The sequence below is a fragment of the Xenopus tropicalis genome, chromosome 2 (assembly GCF_000004195.4).
Source record: "Xenopus tropicalis strain Nigerian chromosome 2, UCB_Xtro_10.0, whole genome shotgun sequence".
Classification (NCBI taxonomy): Eukaryota; Metazoa; Chordata; class Amphibia; order Anura; family Pipidae; genus Xenopus; species Xenopus tropicalis.
This window is the reverse complement of record NC_030678.2, coordinates 10,487,950-10,514,756: the sequence shown is the minus strand read 5'-3', so window position 1 is coordinate 10,514,756 and position 26,807 is coordinate 10,487,950. Positions and strand designations below refer to the sequence as shown.

Sequence of the window (26,807 nt, the reverse complement as noted above, 5' to 3'; positions counted from 1 at the left end):
CCTCTGGGGCAAATTAGAGAGGCTTCAGATGGGGTTTTTGCCTTCCTCTGGATCAACTAGCAGTTAGGCAGGTTATATATAGGCATTATGGTTGAACGTGATGGACATATGTCTTTTTTCAACCTAACGTACTATGTTACTATTGCGGCAGTACCTAATATATAAACTCACTTCTTCCTTGAAACGTCTACTTGAAGAGCATTTTCCTGGACCCAGATATACACCATAGAGTCCTTCAAAATGATTCAGTTGCCCCTGATGGGAATTCCTGGTTTCATCTGAGATATCTGGAGATCTGGAGGTGTCTAATAATGTGTTGATCCCAGTCATGGCCTCTGCACTGAAACTATTAGCCAGGCTGACTGACAAAAGAGAGCCAGGGCACCCACAGTTGGGTCACTTGACCTTCAGTAGTTCCTTTCTAACAGTAAATTTATTTTGTTCTCAGAATACCAAATCAACGCTGTAAAATCTTTATGGGATCTCACAACGGCTTTATTAAAGGGAAGTTTTACCATTTCCTTCTGTGAATGGTGAATATGGGTTAATATGTTGCCAGCCGCCATTTTATTCTCTCATTGCTTCCTATAATGTTTATTATCCACTTGGCATTTGTAGCCTGAATTTTTATAAACCTCAAATATGTAAACTTCTTCTTTGGGGGGCAGCGTGGCATGCATGTAGCTGGGAGCAGGTCCCCCCTGAAGGTTTATTGTGGTGGGGGGCCCCAGCTATCTGTAGTTACCCTACTGGTTATACACAGAGCTGGATTATTACTAAATGGGGACCTAGATAGTGGGCCTCTGAAATCACAATGAAGTGATCTGATCTGATCCGTGATCTGGATGCACTGCATCTGCTCCAATAAATTTTACAGTACAGGTATGGGACCTGTTATCCAGAATGCTCAGTAGCTGGGGTTTTCCGGATAAGGGATCTTTCCGTAATTTGGATCTCCATAACTTAAGTCCTTAACTTAATTTAAACATTGAATAAACCCAATTGGATTGTTTTGCCTCCAATAAGAATTAATTATATCTTAGTTGGGATCAAGTACAGGTACTGTTTTATTATTACAGAGAAAAGGGAATCATTTAACCATTAAATAAACCCAATAGGGCTGTTCTGCCCCCAATAAAGGGTAATTATATCTTAGTTGGGATCAAGTACAGGTACTGTTTTATTATTACAGAGAAAAGGGAATCATTTAACCATTAAATAAACCCAATAGGGCTGTTCTGCCCCCAATAAAGGGTAATTATATCTTAGTTGGGATCAAGTACAGGTACTGTTTTATTATTACAGAGAAAAGGGAATCATTTAACCATTAAATAAACCCAATAGGGCTGTTCTGCCCCCAATAAAGGGTAATTATATCTTAGTTGGGATCAAGTACAGGTACTGTTTTATTATTACAGAGAAAAGGGAATCATTTAACCATTAAATAAACCCAATAGGGCTGTTCTGCCCCAATAAGGGGTAATTATATCTTAGTTGGGATCAAGTACAGGTACTGTTTTATTATTACAGAGAAAAGGGAATCATTTAACCATGAAATAAACCCAATAGGGCTGTTCTGCCCCCAATAAGGGGTAATTATATCTTAGTTGGGATCAAGTACAGGTACTGTTTTATTATTACAGAGAAAAGGGAATCATTTAACCATTAAATAAACCCAATAGGGCTGTTCTGCCCCCAATAAGGGGTAATTATATCTTAGTTGGGATCAAGTACAGGTACTGTTTTATTATTACAGAGAAAAGGGAATCATTTAACCATGAAATAAACCCAATAGGGCTGTTCTGCCCCCAATAAGGGGTAATTATATCTTAGTTGGGATCAAGTACAGGTACTGTTTTATTATTACAGAGAAAAGGGAATCATTTAACCATGAAATAAACCCAATAGGGCTGTTCTGCCCCAATAAGGGGTAATTATATCTTAGTTGGGATCAAGTACAGGTACTGTTTTATTGTTACAGAGAAAAAGGAAATCATTTTTAAAAAACAGAATTATTTGCCTATAATGGAGTCTATGGGAGATGGGCTTCCCATACCTGTATTTGGGACTGGGTACCTGACACTAGATTGCCCCTGGCAAGTGCCTAAGGTGCCTAATGGGAAATCTGGCCCTGGTTATGCAGAAAAGTTGCCCTTGCCTATAGCAGCCAATCAGCATTTATCTTTCACTTGTTTAGCAAGATAATTGACTGATGGCAATATTTGTCTGTGTTATGGAAAAAAGAATAGATTAGTGGGCTTATTTAATGAAAGTCACTACGTTTGCCCAGGAGGTGCTATGGGTTACTGCTCCTGGGCAAACTTAGTGCCTTTTATTACACACGGGAGCTTTAGACCTAAAACAAATTGAGAGAGGTAAATTACAAAACTTCAACTTTGATAACTTACTTATACAGCGCAATGAAACTATATTCCCAGAGGCACAGGTAGCACTGAAATAAAATTCATAGGGTTAATCAAAACATCTTCTACTATACATCATAACCCTATAAGAACAGCAGATTTACAGAATGAAATGATGCCTAAATTCATATTCTCTCCCTTTGGCATTTATATAATAAATAGTCAAAGCTGAATCTATGAGTTCTCATTGGTGAATTTTTATGCATCTATAATTGTGCTTTTTGGCAACTTCTATAGCAAAACTAGGGGGCGCAGTGAGACAGCATCATGGTTGGGTTTACAACCCCTTTAAGTATGGCAGCTGTTAGACAAGGTATGTCGTGACACAGTATGTTCATAGCATGTACAGGGAAATTCCATAAACCAGTCTGGCATGTCATGTCTCCAGCATAAGCTTCATTTTCCATTACTGCTTTGTAGTGAGCTCCCTCTGCTGGCTATTTGGTGCAACTGCATAAAACCATGTATGGGGCACTCTGACAGGGCTACCCAATAGATATCCAAAAATTGGCCAAATATTTATTGGACAGGTTTTTAAAAACAAACAAACCTGTCAGGGCGATAACCCCCATCCCAAAAGGCCTGTATCTCTATAGTTATAATCTGATTGGGCGGCAAGGTGGCAGCCTTAATTGTCTATCCCTGTACTAAGCTTTCATTGCTTTTAAATTCATTGCACTAACAAGAGCTTTTGCTGAAGGAGTATATAAAAAAGAAAAAGATCACTTGCAATAAAGGGTAAAAAAAAAATACCTGTATTGAAGATTGTTGTACAGTTTGCCCGTCACATTATTGGATTGGAGCATGAAATATCCATTATTTGAGGGTGCAGAGAAGGGGGTGCTGCTGTAATAGGTGCTCCTGTAGGGGGAATAACATAGAGTTTAGCTTTCATTCCTGCCTTGGCTGTGCCCATTGTATGGAATATACAGAATAACTCCCGTAGGACTTCTGCCTGCGCTGGCAAGCTAGGGTTGACCACTAGAGATGAGCGAATTTGTCCCGTTTCGCTTTACTGAAAAATTTGCGAAATGGCAAAAATGTCTTGGGTCAAAAAAAAAAAATTGTCTTGCGTAACAATTAATTTGACAAGCAAGACAATTCTTTTTGCTGCGAGAAACAATTCTTGATGAAAGACAATTCTTTTGCCACAAATTTTTTGCAGCAAATTTTGTTCGCCTGTTACGCAAAATAATCCGCCGAAACCACCCACCGATCACCCATCTTAAACCTGGAGAAAGGGGCGTGTGCGTGATGATGTCAGCGCTGTGCGTTGCTGACGTCATCAAGAAAACTGCCAACGTCACCATGCAACATCATCATAAGATGATGTTGCGTGACATGTGATGACATTGCGTGATGACGTTGCGTGTCACATGATGACATCAGGGGCGGGTCGGACATAATTACGAGGGTTTCTCCGAATGTTGAAACCGGGCAGAAGGTTTTGACCCAGACAGCCCCTTGAGAAACCTGGCTGTCTGGGTCAAAATCAGACAGGTGGCAACCCTACGGCAAACTCAACGCCGACCCCCTTAGTGTATCTCTTCGGCCTTTGAACCAGGGTGGGCCTTACATTACTGACTTGGAAATCTGACTCCTAATTTAACAAGGTAATTTTACAGAGCCACGGTTTTTTTTTTGTTTTTATTACCTTGCCCCATGGCAGAACTGGCAATGATATAGAATTAAAGCTATATGTGTTCAGAATCTATTGATTCAATTAGATCATGAAACAGTTTGAAAATCCCAGACAATTTGCAATTGGTCTTCATTTTTTTATTTGTAGTTTTTATAGTTTTTTTTGTACAGCAGCTCTCCAGTTTTGGCAGCTGTCTGGTTGCTAGGGTCCAAATTACATTAGCGACCATTGAGTGGTTTGAATGAGAGACTACTATATGAATAGGAGAGGGGCTGAATAGAAAAATATGTTATAAAAAGTAACAATTGCGGAGCCTCACAGAGCAATAGTTTTTTGGCTGCCGGGGTCAGTGACCCCCCATTTGAAAGCTGCAAAGAGTTAGAAGAGAAAAGCAAATAATTAAAAAACTATAAAAAATAAATAATGAAGACCAATTGATAAGTTGTTTAGAATTGGCCATTCTATAACATACTAAAAGTGAACTTAAAGATGACCCATCCCTTTAGTTGAACCATGCACGGCACGGTGATTTATCAACTTCTCTCCCATATTAATATCTTATTAATGTTTTCACCAGTAATTGACTCATCCCAACTAAAAAATATAAAAGTACCTATAGATATTATAGCCTTAGAAAGAACAATGGAGGTGTCTGGGATACAGCATGGACTACTTACATGCTGTATCCAATGTCCTGGCAGGCAGTCTTCCCGCTGCTGTCACTCCATTGGTCATAGCAGACCGGCAGCCATGTTGCTTTTGCAGGAGAATAGGCCTGCAGTTGGAAGTTGGGTCCGTACAGTCGAACTGCAAATGGAGGTCAGAGCTTCTTCTGAACCGACAAGGAACCACCATACATTCTTAACTCCTCCCCCAACCCATTCAGTGCCACTCACTCACTCCTTTCTCATTCATGTCTCTCAGCTTTTATTTATACCTTCCACCAACAACCGCAGGCACTTTCAGCCATCAATTGTCTGCTCCCACAACTCACCACAGGTTGTTCCATTGCAGGACTTGTCATTCGGAGACACTTTTATTCCTGCTGTGGGAAGAGAAGCAGAATCATAATTCAGTTGGGTTCTATATGATGTGCAGCTTAGAGATACATGCCTTGTGCAGCCTTTTCATAATGTAATAATCTGGTTTGGAACAGTTCCCTAAGCCCCGCGCACTGTTCCCTAAGCCCCGTCCCCTGTTCCCTAAGCCCCGCCCCGACTACTTTGTGACTCAAATAAAATGTAACAGTAGTCGCCTGTCCTCAGCCTGCCCCCTCCCAATCCCACAATTCCCTGCTGCACATGTGATGTCAATAAGGAAAGGAACATCCCAGTGCAATGCATTGTGGGTTATGTAGTTCCTGCATGCTGTCTGTAAGCTGTGGGGAAGTTGGTAGAATGTGTAACATCAGTGTTTTAGTCCCTCCTCCCCTGCCAGGATTACAAATGATGCAGAAAGAGTAGAACAGTTTTGCAGCTGGATTTCAGCATACAAAATGGTATTTATTCCTACTGTTTGAAGGAACAGATTACAGGGATAGGGATATTAGGGGTTTCTGTGCTGTGTGGGGCTCTTTAAGCAATTTTGGTTTGGAAGCCGAAGTTCCCCTTTGAATATGAAGAGGTTGGCGGACAGTAATTTAAACTTATACTGATGGCATCTCGCTTTATTTTCACCATCTCCTACTATGGCAGCACAATACTATAATAATCATAACAATAATGTAACCCAATCCGTAAATAATACATTTGTTCATTCATGTAATTTATATGGGAAGTGATATTTGTCAATACTATTCTCATCCTGACTACGTGATTTATACCAATACAATAATGCAGGGAAGAAGAATTACACGTGTAAGGTAATTGGAGTCTTGTGCTGTTGCAATGGTGCATAGGTTGAACAAGCAGAGTACCCAAGGCTATTGTGATACTAATATCCAGGGCCGCCATCAGGGGGGCACAGCGGGTACAGCTGTCCCGGGCCCGGGCAATTTTTACTTTTAAAGGGGGCCCGGCGGTGCTACAGTTTTCTTAGTAGCTCGGGCCCCCTTTAATAAAATCCGGGCCCTGTCATTGGTCAGCTAGATGGTTGCGCCCCGTGTGTACGGGTGACGTCAGTACGCACGGGGTGCAACCTTATAAAAGGGCCTGTGTGCATTCGCGTGTAGGCAGAAGAGCAGAGGCGTCGCGCGTGAGGGATACGAAGATGCTGCTGAAGCCACCGGAGAAGCCGCCGAAGAGCAGAAGTAAAACTGCTGCTGGGCACCAATGTATTAGGGGGGGCCGCGGGGCACACTGACTTATGGGGGCACTGCTGCTGGGCACCAATGTACTAGGGGGGCACTGCTGCTGGGCATCAATGTACTAATGGGGCACTGCTCTTGGCACCAATGTACTAGGGGGGCACTGCTCTTGGCACCAATGTACTAGGGGGGCACTGCTGCTGGGCACCAATGTACTAGGGGGGCACTGCTGCTGGGCACCAATGTACTAGGGGGGCACTGCTCTTGGCACCAATGTACTAGGGGGGCACTGCTCTTGGCACCAATGTACTAGGGGGGCACTGCTCTTGGCACCAATGTACTAGGGGGGCACTGCTGCTGGGCACCAATGTACTAGGGGGCACTGCTGCTGGGCACCAATGTACTAATGGGGCACTGCTCTTGGCACCAATGTACTAGGGGGGCACTGCTCTTGGCACCAATGTACTAGGGGGGCACTGCTGCTGGGCACCAATGTACTAGGGGGGCACTGCTGCTGGGCACCAATGTACTAATGGGGCACTGCTCTTGGCACCAATGTACTAGGGGGGCACTGCTCTTGGCACCAATGTACTAGGGGGGCACTGCTGCTGGGCACCAATGTACTAATGGGGCACTGCTCTTGGCAGCAATGTACTAGGGGGGCACTGCTCTTGGCACCAATGTACTAGGGGGGCACTGCTGCTGGGCACCAATGTACTAACGGGGCACTGCTCTTGGCACCAATGTACTAGGGGGGCACTGCTGCTGGGCACCAATGTACTAGGGGGGCACTGCTGCTGGGCACCAATGTATTAGGGGAGCACTGCTCTTGGCACCAATGTATTAGGGGGCACTGTTGCTGGGCACCAATGTATTAGGGGGGCCCTGGCTACCAATGTTTTAGGGGCACTGGCTACCAATGTTTGTGTGTCCTTTGTTCTGATGGGAGGGGTCACTGGGGGAGGGGCCATAAGGGGGCAGGGCATGGGAGGAGGAGGAGGGCCCTGAAAATTTTGTTGTGAGGGGCCCCATGATTTCTGATGGCGGCCCTGCTGATATCTACAGTTAGTATTAATGTTTGTATATATAGTTTATGTATGTGAGTGTATAGATAGGTAAGTATAGGCTGTGGGTGCTGGGTTTACTTGGAAGGGTTGAACTTGATGGACTCTGGTCTTTTTTCAACCCAATGTAACTCTACAGGTAGGAGCAGCAGTACAGAAAGCAGCCAGACACAAATACTGTGTTTAATAGAAATGAAATATCTGAAACTGATGCACAGTGTGAAGCTTAAAACAAAAAGTTCTTCCATTATTAGGCAGATTGTATTGGAGTACTGGGCCGGTGATCCGCTTTAAAAGTCTCAGTATCACCTACTTGTACCACAGGATTCCTCATCTTCTCCATTGGGACAATCAGATTTCTCATCGCACCACTGGGAACAAAGGACAGAGGTTCCGTTGGCTCCACATGGCTTTTGGCAGTTTGATCCTATTGGTACTGTAGTGTAAACAAAGGAGCAAAGCTTCAGTCACTGGGGAGGGTGGAATCCCCACTGGAGATAATGTAGATGTGGAATTATGGGGCAGATTTAGGTTTTAATTTTGCGTAACAATTAGCCAGTGGCGAAATGTGGAATTTTGCCGCGAATCCATGCCTGCCGATAACAATTTGCTTATCATCAAAATAATTGAGGGGCGAGATTTTTCGCCGCACAACAATAAAAAAATAGCTGCTTCTTGTATTCTACAAAAAGTTTGCACAAATGTTTTCAGACCAAAGCAAAAGGTCCTGAATGACAATTTTTTTTTTTTTTTGCTGATCATATGGGAAAAAGGTCGAAATTCAAAAAGGTTATTTTGCACATTTCGATACGAAAAGAGGGACTCATTTTTGTTAAAATTCTTACCATAAATCCAACACAGCGCGGCGATGATGATGGCTGCGGCTATGAGTGCACAGACGATGGAGACAATGCAAAGAATTTTTTTATTGCCTTGAGGAGACAAAAGTCGGATTTAGTGAAGTGACGTTTACTGGTAAGAACCAGACTAGAAACCACAATAATCCCTTTGGTTTAAATGTTAAGTTGTCAAACTGAAAGCAAGGTTTTGTTTGCCTTTATTCACAGAGATCGGTGAGAAACCCCTTACTCATAGGTCTTTGTTTGCTTCTACCTTACAAACTCCTTCTCTTAAAGGAACAGTAACACCAAAAAATGAAAGTGTATAAAAGTAATGACAATATAATGTACTGTGGCCCTGCATTGCTACAACTGGTGTGTTTGACTCAGAAAGACTACTTTAGTTTATATAAGTAAGCTGCTGTGTAGCCCCGGGGGCAGCCATTCCTGCACTGGTACAGCTGGGGTGTTTGCTACAGAAACCCTACTATAGTTTATATAAATACCCCGCTGTGTAGCCCCGGGGGCAGCCATTCCTGCACTGGTACAGCTGGGGTGTTTGCTACAGAAACCCTACTATAGTTTATATAAATACCCCGCTGTGTAGCCCCGGGGCAGCCATTCCTGCACTGGTACAGCTGGGGTGTTTGCTACAGAAACCCTACTATAGTTTATATAAATACCCCGCTGTGTAGCCCCGGGGGCAGCCATTCCTGCACTGGTACAGCTGGGGTGTTTGCTACAGAAACCCTACTATAGTTTTATATAAATACCCCGCTGTGTAGCCCCGGGGGCAGCCATTCCTGCACTGGTACAGCTGGGGTGTTTGCTACAGAAACCCTACTATAGTTTATATAAATACCCCGCTGTGTAGCCCCGGGGGCAGCCATTCCTGCACTGGTACAGCTGGGGTGTTTGCTACAGAAACCCTACTATAGTTTATATAAATACCCTGCTGTGTAACCCCGGGGGCAGCCGTTCCTGCACTGGTACAGCTGGGGTGTTTGCTACAGAAACCCTACTATAGTTTATATAAATACCCCGCTGTGTTGCCCCGGGGGCAGCCATTCCTGCACTGGTACAGCTGGGGTGTTTGCTACAGAAACCCTACTATAGTTTATATAAATACCCCGCTGTGTAGCCCTGGGGGCAGCCATTCCTGCACTGGTACAGCTGGGGTGTTTTGCTACAGAAACCCTACTATAGTTTATATAAATACCCCGCTGTGTAGCCCCGGGGGCAGCCATTCCTGCACTGGTACAGCTGGGGTGTTTGCTACAGAAACCCTACTATAGTTTATATAAATACCCCGCTGTGTAGCCCCGGGGGCAGCCGTTCCTGCACTGGTACAGCTGGGGTGTTTGCTACAGAAACCCTACTATAGTTTATATAAATACCCCGCTGTGTAGCCCCGGGGGCAGCCGTTCCTGCACTGGTACAGCTGGGGTGTTTGCTACAGAAACCCTACTATAGTTTATATAAATACCCCGCTGTGTAGCCCCGGGGGCAGCCATTCCTGCACCGGTACAGCTGGGGTGTTTGCTACAGAAACCCTACTATAGTTTATATAAATACCCCGCTGTGTAGCCCCGGGGGCAGCCATTCAAAGGAGGAAAGGCACAGGATATTTTTAAAACTAAACTTAAAGACTCCCTTATGGAGCACTCGCCCAGCACCTGATCTAGGAACTGGCACTTATATTGTAATGTCCCCCACTGTCACCTACAGCACTTATATTTGCCTATTTGTGTCTGTAAGTTACCCTCCCATATAGATTGTAAGCTCTACGGGGCAGGGACCTCCATCCTCTTGTGTATTTGACTCTTAAGCTTATACCCTGTGCCACACCTCTCACAACTCTGGTCATGCCTATTCCCACACCTAGGGCCTGATTCACTAAAGGGCGATAAAACGTGCGCTATTTTTATTGTGCGCTAAAATTTTTACCGCGGCTTAATTTTGGCGATTTTTCGCACGATTCACTATAAGCATACTCGCGCTTTTTTACGCGTGATATTGCATGCGTTATTTAACTCGCGAAGACTATTTCAATGCGGTATTTGCTGGTACATGTGCTAAATTACGCCCGCGAATAGTCACCGCATATGAATAGTAGCTTAGAAATAGTGTATAAAAATTGTCGCAGCATATAAATGGTGTATATAAATGGTAGCATATAAATGGTAGCATATAAATAGTAGTATATAAATGGTAGCATATAAATGGTAGCATATAAATAGTAGCATATAAATGGTATCATATAAATGGTAGCATATAAATAGTAGTATATAAATGGTAGCATATAAATGGTAGATGCTTATAAATAGTAGCCACTAGTGATGAGCAAATGTGTTCTGGTTTCTTTAGTGAAAAATTAGCAAATCTTTCGAAAGATCCACGAAACGGCAAAAATGTTGTGCGGGCAAAAAAATTGTTGCTGTCACTATTATTTTTTGACGCTTGTATAAATTTTTGTATGTGCGGTGAATTTTTGCGTGGCAAATTTTTTCATGCGTTTTGCCATTGGCGGATTGTTTTGCGAAACACATGAAAAAATCCGCAGCAAAAAAATTCAACGCACGTCCAAAAATTTGCTGCGAATCCATGCCTGGCGAAGCATTTCATCACTTGTAGCCAAATAGAAATAGTCGCGCAAATGAACGCACGCCATGTTAGCCATACACGCCAATACTTGCAGAAAATTACTGTATTAAAAATGAACATTTCGCTGCAAACTGGCGGCTGCGTCACTCTAGGGGAAACACAGACTTGAATAAATAACACTGTAAGTCCATATTTTATTGCAAAAAAATCATTTACTGTACTTTTCTATAATTTTTCGCCTGCCTGTAGTAGGAGTTAATTTTCGCATAGCCGAATGCGATATTTAGCGCGCAAAAGTTATAGTGAATCATGCGATCGTATTCTTTTCAGCGCGGAAATTAACTCATGCGGTAAAACTAGTGCGAGAAATAACCCATGCGAAAATGGCGATTTTTCGCACGCGATAATACTATGGTGAATCGCGCGCAAATTATTTTGCATTTTTTAACGCAAAAAAGCATGCGATCATTTTTATCGCACTTTAGTGAATCAGGCCCCTTGTGTCTCAACCCTTTCTCCTTGTAGATTGTAAGCTCTTTTGGGCAGGGCTCTCTTCCCCTCCTGTATCGGGTACTGATTGCTTTATATGTTACTCTGTATGTCCCATGTATGTAACCCACTTATTGTACAGCGCTGCGGGGTATGTTGGCGCTTTATAAATCAATGTTAATAATAATAATAATAGTCAAATAGATTGTAAGCTCTTTTGGGCAGGGCTCTCTTCCCCTCTTGTATCGGTTACTGATTGCTTTATATGTTACTCTGTATGTCCAATGTATGTAACCCACTTATTGTACAGCGCTGCGGGATATGTTGGCGCTTTATAAATAAATGTTAATAATAATAATAATGTAGATTGTAAGCTCTTTTGGGCAGGGCTCTCTTCACCTCCTGTATCGGTTATTGATTGCTTTATATGTTACTCTGTATGTCCCATGTATGTAACCCACTTATTGTACAGCGCTGCGGGGTATGTTGGCGCTTTATAAATAAATGTTAATAATAATAATAATAGTCAAATAGATTGTAAGCTCTTTTGGGCAGGGCTCTCTTCCCCTCTTGTATCGGTTACTGATTGCTTTATATGTTACTCTGTATGTCCAATGTATGTAACCCACTTATTGTACAGCGCTGCGGGATATGTTGGCGCTTTATAAATAAATGTTAATAATAATAATAATTAACTTATTGCAACTGTATCTTGTATTTATTGTTATACTGTGTATTTATCTATTATTATCTTAATAACCCCCTGTTTGTATTAATGTAAGTAGCGCTTTATAAATAAAGATATACATACATACATTAAGCTTCCCTGATGTCAGAGAGTCACTTACTTGCCGTACACCACGTAGCAGCTTCTTGATCTGGATATTTTTTTGTCCTTGGAATGGATCCATATACATTGGGTTCTATTGGGTCCTGATGGACAAAAAGGCAAAATGGATAACCAGAATCGGTTATTACACTACTAGTTTGAAAAATGTTTAAAAAAAAAGTACCGGTTACCTTGTTGCTATGAAATTTGCTCCTAGTACCCAAAGAGCACATTGCTGGAATTTATAGACCCTGTAGCTGTAGGGGGCTGTTATTCTGCACCCCTTAGCACTTGTTGCTTCATAAAGCATTGCTACATGGCACTGGCCCCCCTGCAGAATTATCCTTTGAGGGGCCCAGCGTGCACATCCACCCCTTCCTGGCCCTGCCCCCTGCCTGCTCACACCTCTCGTTAACTGCCCCCAGTCAGGTAGGAGAATGGCTGGGGAGGGGGGATTTTAGAAACAGGTCCAGGCCCTCCTCTCCCCTTGTCCCACCCAATGCGACCGCGGGGCCTGCTTCCTCCAATGCTTCCTCCACCTATAGTTACACCACTGTAAACTCATAAATGATCATTACTACTGGTATAGCATATAGGTAGAATGTTACCCAGAGTATCAGAACACTGCGCCTATAAAGAACATTTATTAAACTTCGGCGTCAGTTGTGTAGGATTTGTAATAAAAATGGGGTGTGGATTTTATATTTTATTTGATAAAATCCATATTTTTCCATTTCTTTTTCATTATAAAGCACTAAGGAATAATAAGTTTGTTTTCAAGCTTTCTACTTCCTCTCCACAAACCCCCCCTAGAATCTCTAATGAGCTCTGTGTAAACAAGGCCCTGCCTTCTCACAGATCTTGCTCGTGTCTCAGAGATGGAGTCAAGCGCAAAAAGAAAGTTTTTTCAGTTTAAAATTTGACATATCTTATTGGGCTCACACAGTGTATATTGGAGTTTATGTAGAAGTCAATGGGCTTCTTAGTAAACTGTTTTTTAATACAAGTTTTCACGATTCATTTGAAAATTCGAATAATCGAGTTTATTCATTTTGTGTGTTTTTTTTTTATAAATATGTGCACATTCATGTTTTGTGACAGTATCAAGATTTTTTATTTTTGTGCCAATCTTGGCAAAAAAAATTGGATTTTTTTCTTGTTTATTCTGACAATTTTTTGAAGCAAAAAATATATATATATATCACAAGAAAAATGAAACGGGCAAAAAAACCACAAGTTAAATAAACGATCGTGTCCATTTTTGCAAGACTAAAGGTGGCCATACCCCTAAGGCGGGTGATATCAGAGTAATCATTGATGGCAATAGGAGCCTTTGGAGCGAGGACCTTATCAAAAAAATCCCATAGGAATGAATAGAAAGTGGGTGAATTTTTAAGTAGAGAGCGCTAATCTCACGTTTTGTTGAATCTGCCCCTTAATGTCAAAGTTACAAAGTCAGTAGCAGTAAATAGGGTTGCTACCTGTCCGGTTTTGACCCGGACAGCCCGGTTTTCAGTAGGGCTGTCCGGACCAAAAGTACCTGGCTGATCAGTGTCGGACTGAGATGCCATGCCCTACCAGAAAACCTTGGACCATGGACTTACTCTGATAACTTTAATTCTTCCTCTCCTCCCTCAACCTCTTTATTCTCCTAGGGGCACATTTACTAATCCACGAACGTCCGAAAAGCGTTCGAATGCGTTTTTTTCGTAATGATCTGTATTTTGCGACTTTTTCGCGAATTTTTCGAGTGCTCAATATGAAAAAGTCGCAACAATTCACGAAAGTCGTAATGGCTATGCAAAATTCGCGACAATTCACGAAAGTCCTACTGGCTATGCAAAAGTCGCGACAATTCACAAAAGTCATAATGGCTATGCAAAAGTCGCAACAATTCACAAAAGTCATACTGGCTATGCAAAAGTCGCGACAATTCATAGTTACATAGTTACATAGGGTTGAAAAAAGACCAGTGTCCATCAAGTTCAACCCATCCAAGTAAACCCAGCACACCTAACCCACACCTACCAATCTATACACTCACATACATAAACTATAAATACAACCACTAATACTAACTGTAGATATTAGTATCACAATAGCCTTGGATATTCTGCTTGGTCAAAAACTCATCCAGGCCCCTCTTGGCATGAACAGAGTCTGCCATTACCCCATCACTAGGAAGGGCATTCCCCAACCCCTCACTGCCCTCACCGTGAGAAACCCCTACCCAACATCCCCCGGCAGGGCATTCCCCAACCCCCTCACTGCCCTCACCGTGAGGAACCCCCTACCCAACATCCCCCGGCAGGGCATTCCCCAACCCCCTCACTGCCCTCACCGTGAGGAACCCCCTACCCAACATCCCCCGGCAGGGCATTCCCCAACCTCACTGCCCTCACCGTGAGGAACCCCCTACCCAACATCCCCCGGCAGGGCATTCCCCAACCCCCTCACTGCCCTCACCGTGAGGAACCCCCTACCCAACATCCCCCGGCAGGGCATTCCCCAACCCCCTCACTGCCCTCACCGTGAGGAACCCCCTACCCAACATCCCCCGGCAGGGCATTCCCCAACCCCCTCACTGCCCTCACCGTGAGGAACCCCCTATGCTGCTTCAAATGGAAGCTCCGTTCCTCTAATCGAAAGGGGTGCCTCTGGTGCGTTGATTGTTTTTTTGGGAAAAAAGAACATCCCCCAACTGCCTATAATCCCCTCTAATGTACTTGTACAGAGTAATCATGTCCCCTCGCAAGCGCCTCTTTTCCAGAGAAAACAACCTCAACCTCGACAGTCTCACCTCATAGTTTAAATCTTCCACCCCCTTTACCAGTTTAGTTGCAGTCTCTGCACTCTCTCCAGCTCATTAATATCCTTCTTAAGGACTGGAGCCCAAAACTGCCCCCCATACTCAAGGTGAGGCCTTACCAGGGACCTATAAAGGGGAAAAATTATGTTCTCATCCCTTGAGTCAATGCCCTTTTTTATACAAGACAGCACTTTCGCGCAAGTCGTAACGGTGACGGAAAAAATCGCAAAAAATACGAAAAAGTCGCAAAATGTTCGTTTCCAATCCGATTTTTCCCATTTGGGATTCGGGTTCGTGGATTAGTATCATACTATACTCTATTCTTCCATCTATCAAGCTTCCTTGTCCCCATACAGAAACAGGGAATGGCCACGAAATAGGCTAAATAGTTAGAAGCAAGAGGGCCCCCTGACCCCTGGGCCCACCGGGAGTTTTCCTGGTATCCTGTTGGGCCAGTCCGACACTATGTCCAGTGTTTACATTTTGTAAAACCGGACAGGATTTTCGAAGATTGATGCGGTGATTGGCTAATCACTGATCGGCACATCAAAGCCCCACCCCAATGATGCCACGACATGCCTCCATGACATCATGCCCCACCCCTGTGACATCACGCACCGCCTCCCTGCCCGGAGCTCCCGGCCAGGTGAGGTGACAACCCTAATAGTAAAACCAAATGGGGAATATTAGATTCAGTAAAGACAAAAGGAAGTACTGTATATACTCGAGTATAAGCCTAGTTTTTCAGCACCCAAAATGTGCTGAAAAAGTCACCCTCGGCTTATACTCGAGTCGGGTGCCATGGGTCCCTCCAGACTAGCACCCTCTCTCCTTTGTGTGCAAATTAGGCCACCTGCAACCAGACCCTCCAGTGCCCTGGCCTAGGCTCCCACTAGCAATATTTATTTCCCCTTACATCCCTCCGGGACCGGGTCTGCTGCCAGTTTGTCAATGTGCAATGAGCGTCAGGTAGTGCTCATATTGTTTTTGTTGACCCTCTTCTCCGCTTACAGAGCTAGTTTACTGTTTTTCTTTGAATTAAATATTTAAAAACATATACCCCACTGATGCCTCAATTAGTATAATTTTATTGGTATTTATTTTGATTGTTAAAACTTAGCAGTAGCTGCTGCATTTCCCACCCTAGGCTTATACTCGAGTCAATACGTTTTTCCAGTTTTCTTAGGTAAAATTAGGTACCTCGGCTTATATTCAGATCGGCTTATACTCAAGTATATACGGTAGGTCAAAAATGAATAGACAAAAAATACTACACCAATTAATAAGACAATTGCCATAAAAAGGCAAATAACTGAAATAGGATAAAATACAAATTAATGGCACAATTGTACGTCCCCAATATGCTCATGTTCAGTGCATTTAGACATCACTCACACTTGTTCACGTACCATATTGAGCTCCCCACCAGAGCCTGGAACAGAGAAAGGAAAATAAATAAGAAGACAATATAAAATATAACTAAATATATCAAATAAATAGATAAAAATAACTAAACACAAATGCATTCTTGCTATTTCACAATTGTTTTCTAAGGGGCCCATTTACTAAGGTAAAATAAAAGTTCAATTTCTTTTTAATGTTCTGTGTGTTTTGGCAGTATGTGATTGTTTTGGGTTTTTTTCTAAAAAAATTCTAGATAATATTCTGCGTATTTTTTTTATTTTTTTTTAAATCCGAGAATTTTTTTTAAAACCCACGAAAGTTCGAGATTTGTAAAACTTTATGTGACTTTTTTAGACTGACAAAAAGCATCCCGAGAGCCATTGAGTCCTATGGACGCTGAGAAAAGTCAATGACAGCCTGCCCTTGACACATTGGGGAAGTTAAACACATTATTGTTTTCTATTTCACACACTTTCAAGGGGAAGTTAATCCCATGGTTGTTTTTTATTTGACACAGTTTCAAGGGGAAGTTAATCCCATGGTTGTTTTTTATTTGACACAGTTTCAATGGTAGGTTAATGACACAGTGTCAAGGGGAAGTTATTCCCATGGTTGTTTTGTATTTCACAGACTTTCAAGGGGAAGTTAATCCCATGGTTGTTTTCTATTTCACACACTTTTAAGGGGAAGTTAACCCCATGGTTGTTTTGTATTTCACACACTTTCAAGGGGAAGTTAATCCCATGGTTGTTTTCTATTTGACACAGTTTCAATGGTAGATTAATCACACAGTGTCAAGGGGAAGTTATTCCCATGGTTGTTTTCTATTTCACACACTTTCAAGGGGAAGTTAATCCCATCATTGTTTTCTATTTCACACACTTTCAAGGGGAAGTTAATCCCATCGTTGTTTTCTATTTCACACAGTTTCAATGGTAGGTTAATCACACAGTTTCAAGGGGAAGTTATGTCCATGGTTATTTTGTATTTCACAGGCTTTCAAGGGGAAGTTAATCCCATGGTTGTTTTCTATTTCACACACTTTTAAGGGGAAGTTAGCCCCATGGTTGTTTTGTATTTCACACACTTTCAAGGGGAAGTTAATCCCATGATTGTTTTCTATTTCACACACTTTCAAGGGGAAGTTAATCCCATCATTGTTTTTTATTTCACACACTTTCAAGGGGAAGTTAATCCCATGGTTGTTTTCTATTTCACACAGTTTCAATGGTAGGTTAATCACACAGTTTCAAGGGGAAGTTATGCCCATGGTTGTTGTGTATTTCACAGACTTTCAAGGGGAAGTTAATCCCATGGTTGTTTTCTATTTCACACACTTTTAAGGGGAAGTTAACCCCATGGTTGTTTTCTATTTCACACACTTTCAAGGGGAAGTTAATCCCATGATTGTTTTCTATTTCACACACTTTTAAGGGGAAGTTAATTCCATCATTGTTTTCTATTTCACACACTTTCAAGGGAAAGTTAACCCCATGGTTGTTCTCTATTTGACACAGTTTCTAGGGGACGTTAATCCCAAACTACTTTGTTGTGCGATTTTTTTTTTGACTAGCGTCAAAACAAGGACGCGGTTGTGTCAAAAAAGTGCGGATGACAAAATTGACACGGGTGACAAAAAATAGACGCGGACGACACACAAAAAAACGCGTGACAAATGCATTTCACGCATTTTTCACCGCTCCGGGACAGATTCGCTCATCACTAACGAGCATCTGTTTAAATTTCTGTTGTTTCAAGAAATGACAAAATATTTTTGAAAATTTCATAAAACTTTTTCCGAACATTTTACATAAAAATAAAACAAAATCTTCGGAAATCGTATGATCAACAAATTACGTTGACTACTAATAAATACACCATTGATCACATTTTTTTTTAATCAAAAAACTCTCAGGAGTGTATGTGAGTTTCTAAAAACAAAAAAAAAATCTGATTTTTAGTAAATCTGTCCCTAAATGTATGTATAACGCAGCGCTATATGATTTTTTTATTATAGAGAGTACACACTGGGAAGAAAAGATTTCTGTTTCAGGTATTTCTAGTCCAGTACTCAGTTCAGACAAGTAAATAACATGTCTGCCAACGCCTGGGGCTATTCCACCCACCACTCTACATGGGCAGGACTTTCATAAAAACAGAAGGCATGAACGTTATCCTGGTGCAAAAATGTGTATCTAGCGGGAAGTGCATGGATATGAGATTGTATCCCTAACCCTAAATACTCCCCAATAATGAAATAGGGGGTGTTAGCACTTTATCAATACTTAGGGGCAGATTTATCAAAACATGAGTTCGAATCCCGAATGGGAAAAATTCGGATTGGAAAGGAAAATTTCTGAAGATCGCAAATATCACGAAAATGCTTCCGAAAAAATATTGGCGATCCGAAAGTCACCATATTTTCATACCAAATGATTGCAAACAGCGGCAAAACCAATCCGATTTTTTCGCGCTAAAAATACGAAAAAGTCGTGCAAGGTATGAAAAAGTCGCAGAAAATAAGATTGGACCGATCGAGCGAAGGAACGGTCGGAGCGTTCTATTTCACACACTTTTAAGGGGAAGTTAACCCCATGGTTGTTTTCTATTTGACACAGTTTCAATGGTAGGTTAATCACACAGTGTCAAGGGGAAGTTATTCCCATAGTTGTTTTGTATTTCACAGACTTTCAAGGGGAAGTTAATCCCATGGTTGTTTTCTGTTTGACACACTTTTAAGGGGAAGTTAACCCCATGGTTGTTTTCTGTTTGACACACTTTTAAGGGGAAGTTAACCCCATGGTTGTTTTCTATTTCACACACTTTTAAGGGGAAGTTAACCCCATGGTTGTTTTCTGTTTGACACACTTTTAAGGGGAAGTTAACCCCATGGTTGTTTTCTATTTGACACAGTTTCAATGGTAGGTTAATCACACAGTTTCAAGGGGAAGTTATTCCCATAGTTGTTTTGTATTTCACAGACTTTCAAGGGGAAGTTAATCCCATGGTTGTTTTCTATTTCACACACTTTTAAGGGGAAGTTAACCCCAATGTTTCCGAAAAAAACGTATTGGTCACGATAATATCGTATTGGCGATCCGAAAGTCACAAATTTTCGTATCAAATGATTGTAAACAGTGGCAAAACCGATCCAATTTTTTTCGCGCTAAAAATACGAAAAAGTCGCGGAAAATAAGATTGGACCGATCGAGCGAACGGTCGGAGCGTTCGTGGATAAGTAAATGTGCCCCTTAGGGGCAGATTTAACAAAATGGGACAAAAATTCACAAATCACCAACTTTGTTTTCAATGGTTTCATTGGTTTAAAAGTGTATTTATCAGTGTGTAAAAGTCAGGGTCGGATTTATCACAATGTGAGTTTAGAGCTTAATACATAAAAACTCACCCACGCTCTATTCATCCCTATGGGATTTTTAGAAGCATATTTATCAAATAGTGAGTTTTTTCACCCATTGATAAATACTAGTGATGAGTGAATTTTTTGGATTTGCAGTGAAATTTCACATTTTGCCATTGGCGACTTGTTTTGCAAATCTTCTGCAAAACTTTGGCAGGAAAAACTTGCGAGTGCAGCAAAAACGGCATCGGCCACGCAAAAAAGGAACATGGTTGCGTAAAAAAAGTTGGTTGTGTGCCAAAAAAAGGCTTGGTCGTGTCAAAAAAGGCACGGTTGCATTAAAAATTAGCGCACATCAAAAAAAGTTGTGCAATGCCAGCATTTCGCAAATTTTTCGCTGTTTCTCGAATTTTCTGGTGAAACAAAACAGGTGAGATTTGCTCATCACTAATAAATATATTTCTAAAAATCCCATAGCAACAAGAATGTAGGTGAGTTTTTCTCTATTAGTCTCTAAACTCACATTTTGATAAATCTGCCCCTAAGGGGCTGTTTCATCAAACTACGAGTTTAAATCCCGAAATGGGTAAAATTCGGATTAGATACGATAATTTCTGATGATTGCAAATATCATGAAAAAGCTTACAAAAAAATCAAATCGTATTAGTCACGATAATATCGTATTAGGGATCTGAAAGTTACAAAATTTCCGTATCTAAACGATAGTAAACAGCGGGAAAACCTTTCTGACTTTGATCCTTCTGTGCATGATTTTGGAAGTCTCCCATAGGGCTCAATGGCACTCTGCAGCTCCAACCCGGCCCAAGGAAAGTCTCCCATAGGGCTCAATGGCACTCTGCAGCTCCAACCTGGCCCAAGGAAAGTCTCCCATAGGGCTCAATGGCACTCTGCAGCTCCAACCCGGCCCAAGGAAAGTCTCCCATAGGGCTCAATGGCACTCTGCAGCTCCAACCTGGCCCAAGGAAAGTCTCCCACAGGGCTCAATGGCACTCTGCAGCTCCAACCTGGCCCAAGGAAAGTCTCCCATAGGGCTCAATGGCACTCTGCAGCTCCAACCTGGCCCAAGGAAAGTCTCCCATAGGGCTCAATGGCACTCTGCAGCTCCAACCCGGCCCAAGGAAAGTCTCCCATAGGGCTCAATGGCACTCTGCAGCTCCAACCCGGCACAAGGAAAGCCTCCCATAGGGCTCAATGGTACTCTGCAGCTCCAACCCGGCCCAAGGAAAGCCTCCCATAGGGCTCAATGGTACTCTGCAACTCCAACCCGGCCCAAGGAAAGTCTCCCATAGGGCTCAATGGCACTCTGCAGCTCCGACCCGGCCCAAGGAAAGTCTCCCATAGGGCTCAATGGCACTCTGCAGCTCCGACCCGGCCCAAGGAAAGTCTCCCATAGGGCTCAATGGCACTCTGCAGCTCCAACCCGGCCCAAGGAAAGTCTCCCATAGGGCTCAATGGCACTCTGCAGCTCCAACCCGGCCCAAGGAAAGTCTCCCTTAGGGCTCAATGGCACTCTGCAGCTCCAACCCGGCCCAAGGAAAGCCTCCCTTAGGGCTCAATGGCACTCTGCAGCTCCAACCCGGCCCAAGGAAAGCCTCCCATAGGGCTCAATGGCACTCTGCAGCTCCAACCCGGCCCAAGGAAAGTCTCCCATAGGGCTCAATGGCACTCTGCAGCTCCAACCTGGCCCAAGGAAAGTCTCCCATAGGGCTCAATGGCACTCTGCAGCTCCAACCCGGCCCAAGGAAAGTCTCCCATAGGGCTCAATGGCACTCTGCAGCTCCAACCCGGCCCAAGGAAAGTCTCCCATAGGGCTCAATGGCACTCTGCAGCTCCAACCCGGCCCAAGGAAAGTCTCCCATAGGGCTCAATGGCACTCTGCAGCTCCAACCCGGCCCAAGGAAAGTCTCCCATAGGGCTCAATGGCACTCTGCAGCTCCAACCCGGCCCAAGGAAAGTCACGATACTGAAGCTTGAATGAATCCCAAACTTTTGTACTTGTTGTGAGAAATGTGATTTTGTTGCACAAATTGTCACAAAGTATGAAAAAGTTGCGCAAATTAACAAATAAAATCACAGAACATAACACAGTTCTAAAACTTAGAAAAAATACAAATTTTTAGTATTTGGACACAATCGTCCATTGGTACATGGGCCCCAAATTATGAAAAAACACAAGCATAAATTCTGATAAATCTGCCCCATAACAACGTTAGGTCGGACCTTCCTGTCCATACTGTATACTTGGGTCTATACATTCTTTTTGTTTGCAACCAACTGGCCATTGCATCCATTTCAATTGCACTGGTATAGGACCTGTTATCCAGAATACATGGGACCTGGGCTTTTCCAGATAAGGTGGCCATACACATTACAATTGCAACCTTTCCTGCGACCATAAGTTCATACCCTTCACTAATGTTCAGGGCTGAATCGTCAGATATGGAGGTAGAAACAATAGGAATTCTACCCCTATCTGATGATTTAACCAAAAATGCAGCTTTTCCTCAACCACCTTCAATGGGGCCTGATCAAAATCTTTTGTCCTGACTGATCGACAAGACGACCGATATCCAAGGCTTTTGCAATATCAGTCACCTCGTCAATCCACCATACATGCACCAATAAGGGGTAATTATATCTTAGTTGGGATCAAGTACAGGTACTGTTTTATTATTACAGAGAAAAGGGAATCATTTAACCATTAAATAAACCCAATAGGGCTGTTCTGCCCCCAATAAGGGGTAATTATATCTTAGTTGGGATCAAGTACAGGTACTGTTTTATTATTACAGAGAAAAGGGAATCATTTAACCATGAAATAAACCCAATAGGGCTGTTCTGCCCCCAATAAGGGGTAATTATATCTTAGTTGGGATCAAGTACAGGCACTGTTTTATTATTACAGAGAAAAGGGAATCATTTAACCATTAAATAAACCCAATAGGACTGTTTTGCCCCCAATAAGGGGTAATTATATCTTAGTTGGGATCAAGTACAGGTACTGTTTTATTATTACAGAGAAAAGGGAATCATTTAACCATTAAATAAACCCAATAGGACTGTTTTGCCCCCAATAAGGGGTAATTATATCTTAGTTGGGATCAAGTACAGGTACTGTTTTATTATTACAGAGAAAAGGGAATCATTTAACCATTAAATAAACCCAATAGGACTGTTTTGCCCCCAATAAGGGGTAATTATATCTTAGTTGGGATCAAGTACAGGTACTGTTTTATTATTACAGAGAAAAGGGAATCATTTAACCATTAAATAAACCCAATAGGGCTGTTCTGCCCCCAATAAGGGGTAATTATATCTTAGTTGGGATCAAGTACAGGCACTGTTTTATTATTACAGAGAAAAGGGAATCATTTAACCATTAAATAAACCCAATAGGGCTGTTCTGCCCCCAATAAGGGGTAATTATATCTTAGTTGGGATCAAGTACAGGTACTGTTTTACTATCACAGAGAAAAAGAAAATACTTTGTGGGAGATGGCCTTCCTGTAATTTTGAGCTTTCTGGATAACAGATTTCTGGATAAGAAACAATGGAACAATGGAAGTGCAACCAGTCTGGCCAAATTAGCTACAAGAAAACATAATCAGTATCTTGTATGCTTGGAGCTAAACTGGCCAGACTGGTTGCACTGATTTATTTTTGCTTAGCCTTGGGGTGCTCCCACAACTCCTCTTTTTTGCATTAATATGGAGACTCAGGCTTTGATACTGATCAAAGTGTCTGGTTCTTATCCAGTGTCTCTACACCTTGGCCTTCAAAAACAAATCAAGTGTCAAATGCAAATTCAAAAACACCAACTCATCCAAAACCAATGAAATGCCCCAGGAAACCTTTCTGCACCATTGTGTGCTGTTTCCATCATGATGGACATTCCAATTAATATTGATATCATATTTGAACCTACTGGTGCTATCACATTATTTTAGCCAGAGTTCCATGGACACAAAAACACATATTAACAAAAAAGATGTGGAACAAGAACAAAGATGCGTTCATTTCATTCATGTTACCTTGGGCTTATCCATTTGAGTTCTGCACACCTTCAGCATCTCCCTGAATTTTCCCATTACAAATACAAACATTTCAAGGTGGCAGTAACTCCCCGTGCCTAGTTAATTTTTACCTGGACTCCAAGCTCTTCTACAGATAATTCCTCAATACCTTCGTTTTGTCTCGTTTGGTTGTCAGAAAAAAGTAAAACTGGTTGTCTAGCTGTTTATTCTAGAGATTCCTCGGCCCAACCCACCCCTGGTAACGCCCAGATCATTCCAGTTAGGGTATGAGGGCTGGGAGGAGATAAGACAGAACAAGTTTTCACGCACAGTTATCGCCCGCAGGTAAAAACTAGAAACAATAATGAGAGGACAGGACAACAAACAGTCGAACTCGGGAAACCTCATGGGTAAATAAAGCACAAAACCTATTAGTTTGATGCAGTTTGTACAGTGCAAACAAATCTGAACAAAAGGACATTGTGTAACCATTAGCAATGAGTGAATCCGTCCCGTTTCGCTTCACCATAAAATTTGCGAAACGTTAAGAAAATTCACGAAATGGCGAAAAAATTCGGGAAACGCAAATGTCACGCAATTTTTTTTGTCTATTTTGCCGTCCGCATCTATTTTTTGTCACCCGTGTTTTTTTGATGCGACTGCGCCAAATTTGATGCGCAACCAAAAAACATTTCCGCGCAACAAATTTTTCTGTGGCAAATTTTCACTGAAGTTTTGCGAAACAATTCACCAATGGCCAAATGCAGGAATTCGCTGTGAATCCATGCCTGCTGAAAAAATTCGCTCATCACTAGTAACCATTAAGGGGCAGATTTACTAAAACTGGATCATTTTTCATTTTTTTTCTTTTTTCAAACTTGACTAAACTCATTTTGCCGAATGTGTAAAATTTACTAAAAAAAGTCCCAAGAAAAAGTCGCCAATGGTGCAGAAAAGTCGCAAAAAAAATCAACTTTTTCGAATTGTCGGCACAAAAATCCAACTTTGTCCAACTTTCTTTGTGACAATTTGAAAAAGTTGAGTTTTTGGTCAAAAACTAGTTTAAAAAAAATGAAATCTCAGTCATTTTGATCACTATACCTTTATGGAGCCATTTATTAATCCCTTTAGAGGTTTTCGGATGCTTGGCGCTGGCTTTCATGCTTTTCATGCAATTTGCGCAACTTGTGCTTTTTAGAATCTTATTTTTTTTAATAAATGCACAGACAGAAGTGAGTTTAGTTGCGGTAGAAAAAAACGATGAAAATTATGAAAAAAAAACTATGAAAACTGCTGAACGACTCATTGCCACTAGTGATGGGCGAAAAGTTTCGCCAGGCATGGATTCGCGGTGAATTTCTGCGTTTCGCCATTGGCGGATTGTTTCGCGAAACGGATGAAAAATTTCGCAGTGGAAAAATTCGCCGCACGTCCAAAAATTGTCGCCGGCGTAAAAAAAGAATAGTCGCGGGTGACAAAATAATAGCCGCGCGACCAAACAATATCCGCGGGCGACAAAATAATAGCCGCACGACAAAACAATAGCCGCGGGCGACAAAACAATAGCCGCGTGACAAAATAATAGCCGCGCAACAAAATAATAGCCGCGGGCGACGAAACAATAGGCGCGGGCGACAATTTTTTTTGTCGCACGACATTTTCGCCATTTCGCGAATTTTCCGCCGTTTCGCGGATCTTTTGAAAGAGTCGCAAATTTTTTGCCGAAATGGAACAGATTCGCTCATCACTAATTGCCACTAAACTTCCATCCATATCTGATCTTGGCACTGACAGATGCAAGGGCAACCGTACTGCCTTCTGCTGCACAAGAATTCCTATGTCCTGTACTACACAGGGCAATAAATTCCTACCTGATTGGCTAATTACAGACATTATTCCCCTCTACTCCCACTGATGTTTACATGGGAGGATGGGCATTAACCAAACCAGTGGGATCAGTAAGATGTCAATTAGTGATGAACGAATCTGTTGCGAAACGGCAAAAAATTTGTGAAACGTATTTGCTGCACAATTTTTTTTTTGTCACCAGCATCTTTTTTTTGTCACTCGCGCTTTTTTGACGCGACCGCGCCAGTTTTTTTACGCGGCCCAATTTGATGCAACCGTGCCCTTTTTTAATGTGACCAATTTGATGCGGCCGCACCCAATTTTGACCCTTGACAAATTTTTTTTATGTGTGGTGAATTTTCACAGAAGTTTCGCAAAACAATTCGCCAATGGCGGAATGCGGAAATTCACTGCGAATCCATGCCTAGCGAAAAAATTTGCTCATCACTAATGTCAATGCACATTCCTGTTTCCCAACAAACCTTAAATTCAGTGTGTGTTGTGTTCCCCTACATTGTAAGGGCTCCAGAGGGTCAAATGAATTTCTAAAGGTGGCCCTCGATATCTGACCACAGCTAGTGATGATCAAATCTGTCCCGTTTGGCTTCGGCAAAAAATTAGCTAAACAACAGTAAAATTTGCAAACCACGGGAAAATCTGTAAAAAGGTGCTTGGCCCGACTTTTTTGTCGCGTGCGTCTTTTTGTTGTTGCCCATGTCTTTTTTTTTGTTGTGTGGATCTTTTTTTTTTTTTGCCGCGCCCAACTTACCGCAACCACAACTTTTTTTGTCACTCGACAAATTTTTCTGGAGCAAATTTTTGCGTAAGTTTCATGAAACAATTCACCAATGGCAAAACGTGGAAATTTGCTGTGAATCCACACCTGGCGAAAAATTGGTTCATCACTAACAACAGCTATGACTGAAAACAGAAATTTCCATAAATCGCTGTGAATTTCTGTAAATCGCCATGCATAAATTGCAAAAACACTGTAAAAAGTATTTGAAGAAAAATAAAGAACTGCTTTTAGGGAAAACATGTATTTCAGCACAAGGAAGAATTCCGAACATTATTTAGGGACAAATGTATTAATGTTTGAGCTATTTTGACTCTTGTTAAGAGGCAACTTTGTTCATTTTTAAATTAGGATTATGCCCCAATTTGTGAAAAAATGTGATTGCTGAATTTTTTTTCCCCTCAATCACGTTTTTTTTAAACA

The 26,807-nt window shown here is 42.0% G+C and overlaps 1 protein-coding gene across 1 annotated transcript in view; it reads right to left on the bottom strand.

Annotated features, from left to right (window-relative positions):
* The window catches only part of tmprss2.13 (transmembrane serine protease 2 gene 13), a 30,568-nt gene extending 6,600 nt beyond the window's left edge, over positions 1-23,968 (bottom strand). Inside the window, exons 1-9 of the mRNA XM_002942955.5 lie at positions 23,872-23,968; positions 16,354-16,376; positions 12,155-12,239; positions 8,220-8,306; positions 7,688-7,810; positions 5,060-5,110; positions 4,743-4,872; positions 3,177-3,284; positions 2,409-2,452 (exon numbers count right to left, since the gene is read on the bottom strand). Of these exons, the coding sequence (XP_002943001.1) occupies positions 2,409-2,452; positions 3,177-3,284; positions 4,743-4,872; positions 5,060-5,110; positions 7,688-7,810; positions 8,220-8,306; positions 12,155-12,239; positions 16,354-16,356 (631 nt within the window). The 5' untranslated portion in view covers positions 16,357-16,376; positions 23,872-23,968. The remainder of the gene's footprint in view (positions 1-2,408; positions 2,453-3,176; positions 3,285-4,742; positions 4,873-5,059; positions 5,111-7,687; positions 7,811-8,219; positions 8,307-12,154; positions 12,240-16,353; positions 16,377-23,871) is intronic.
* Positions 23,969-26,807: the final 2,839 nt, after the last annotated feature.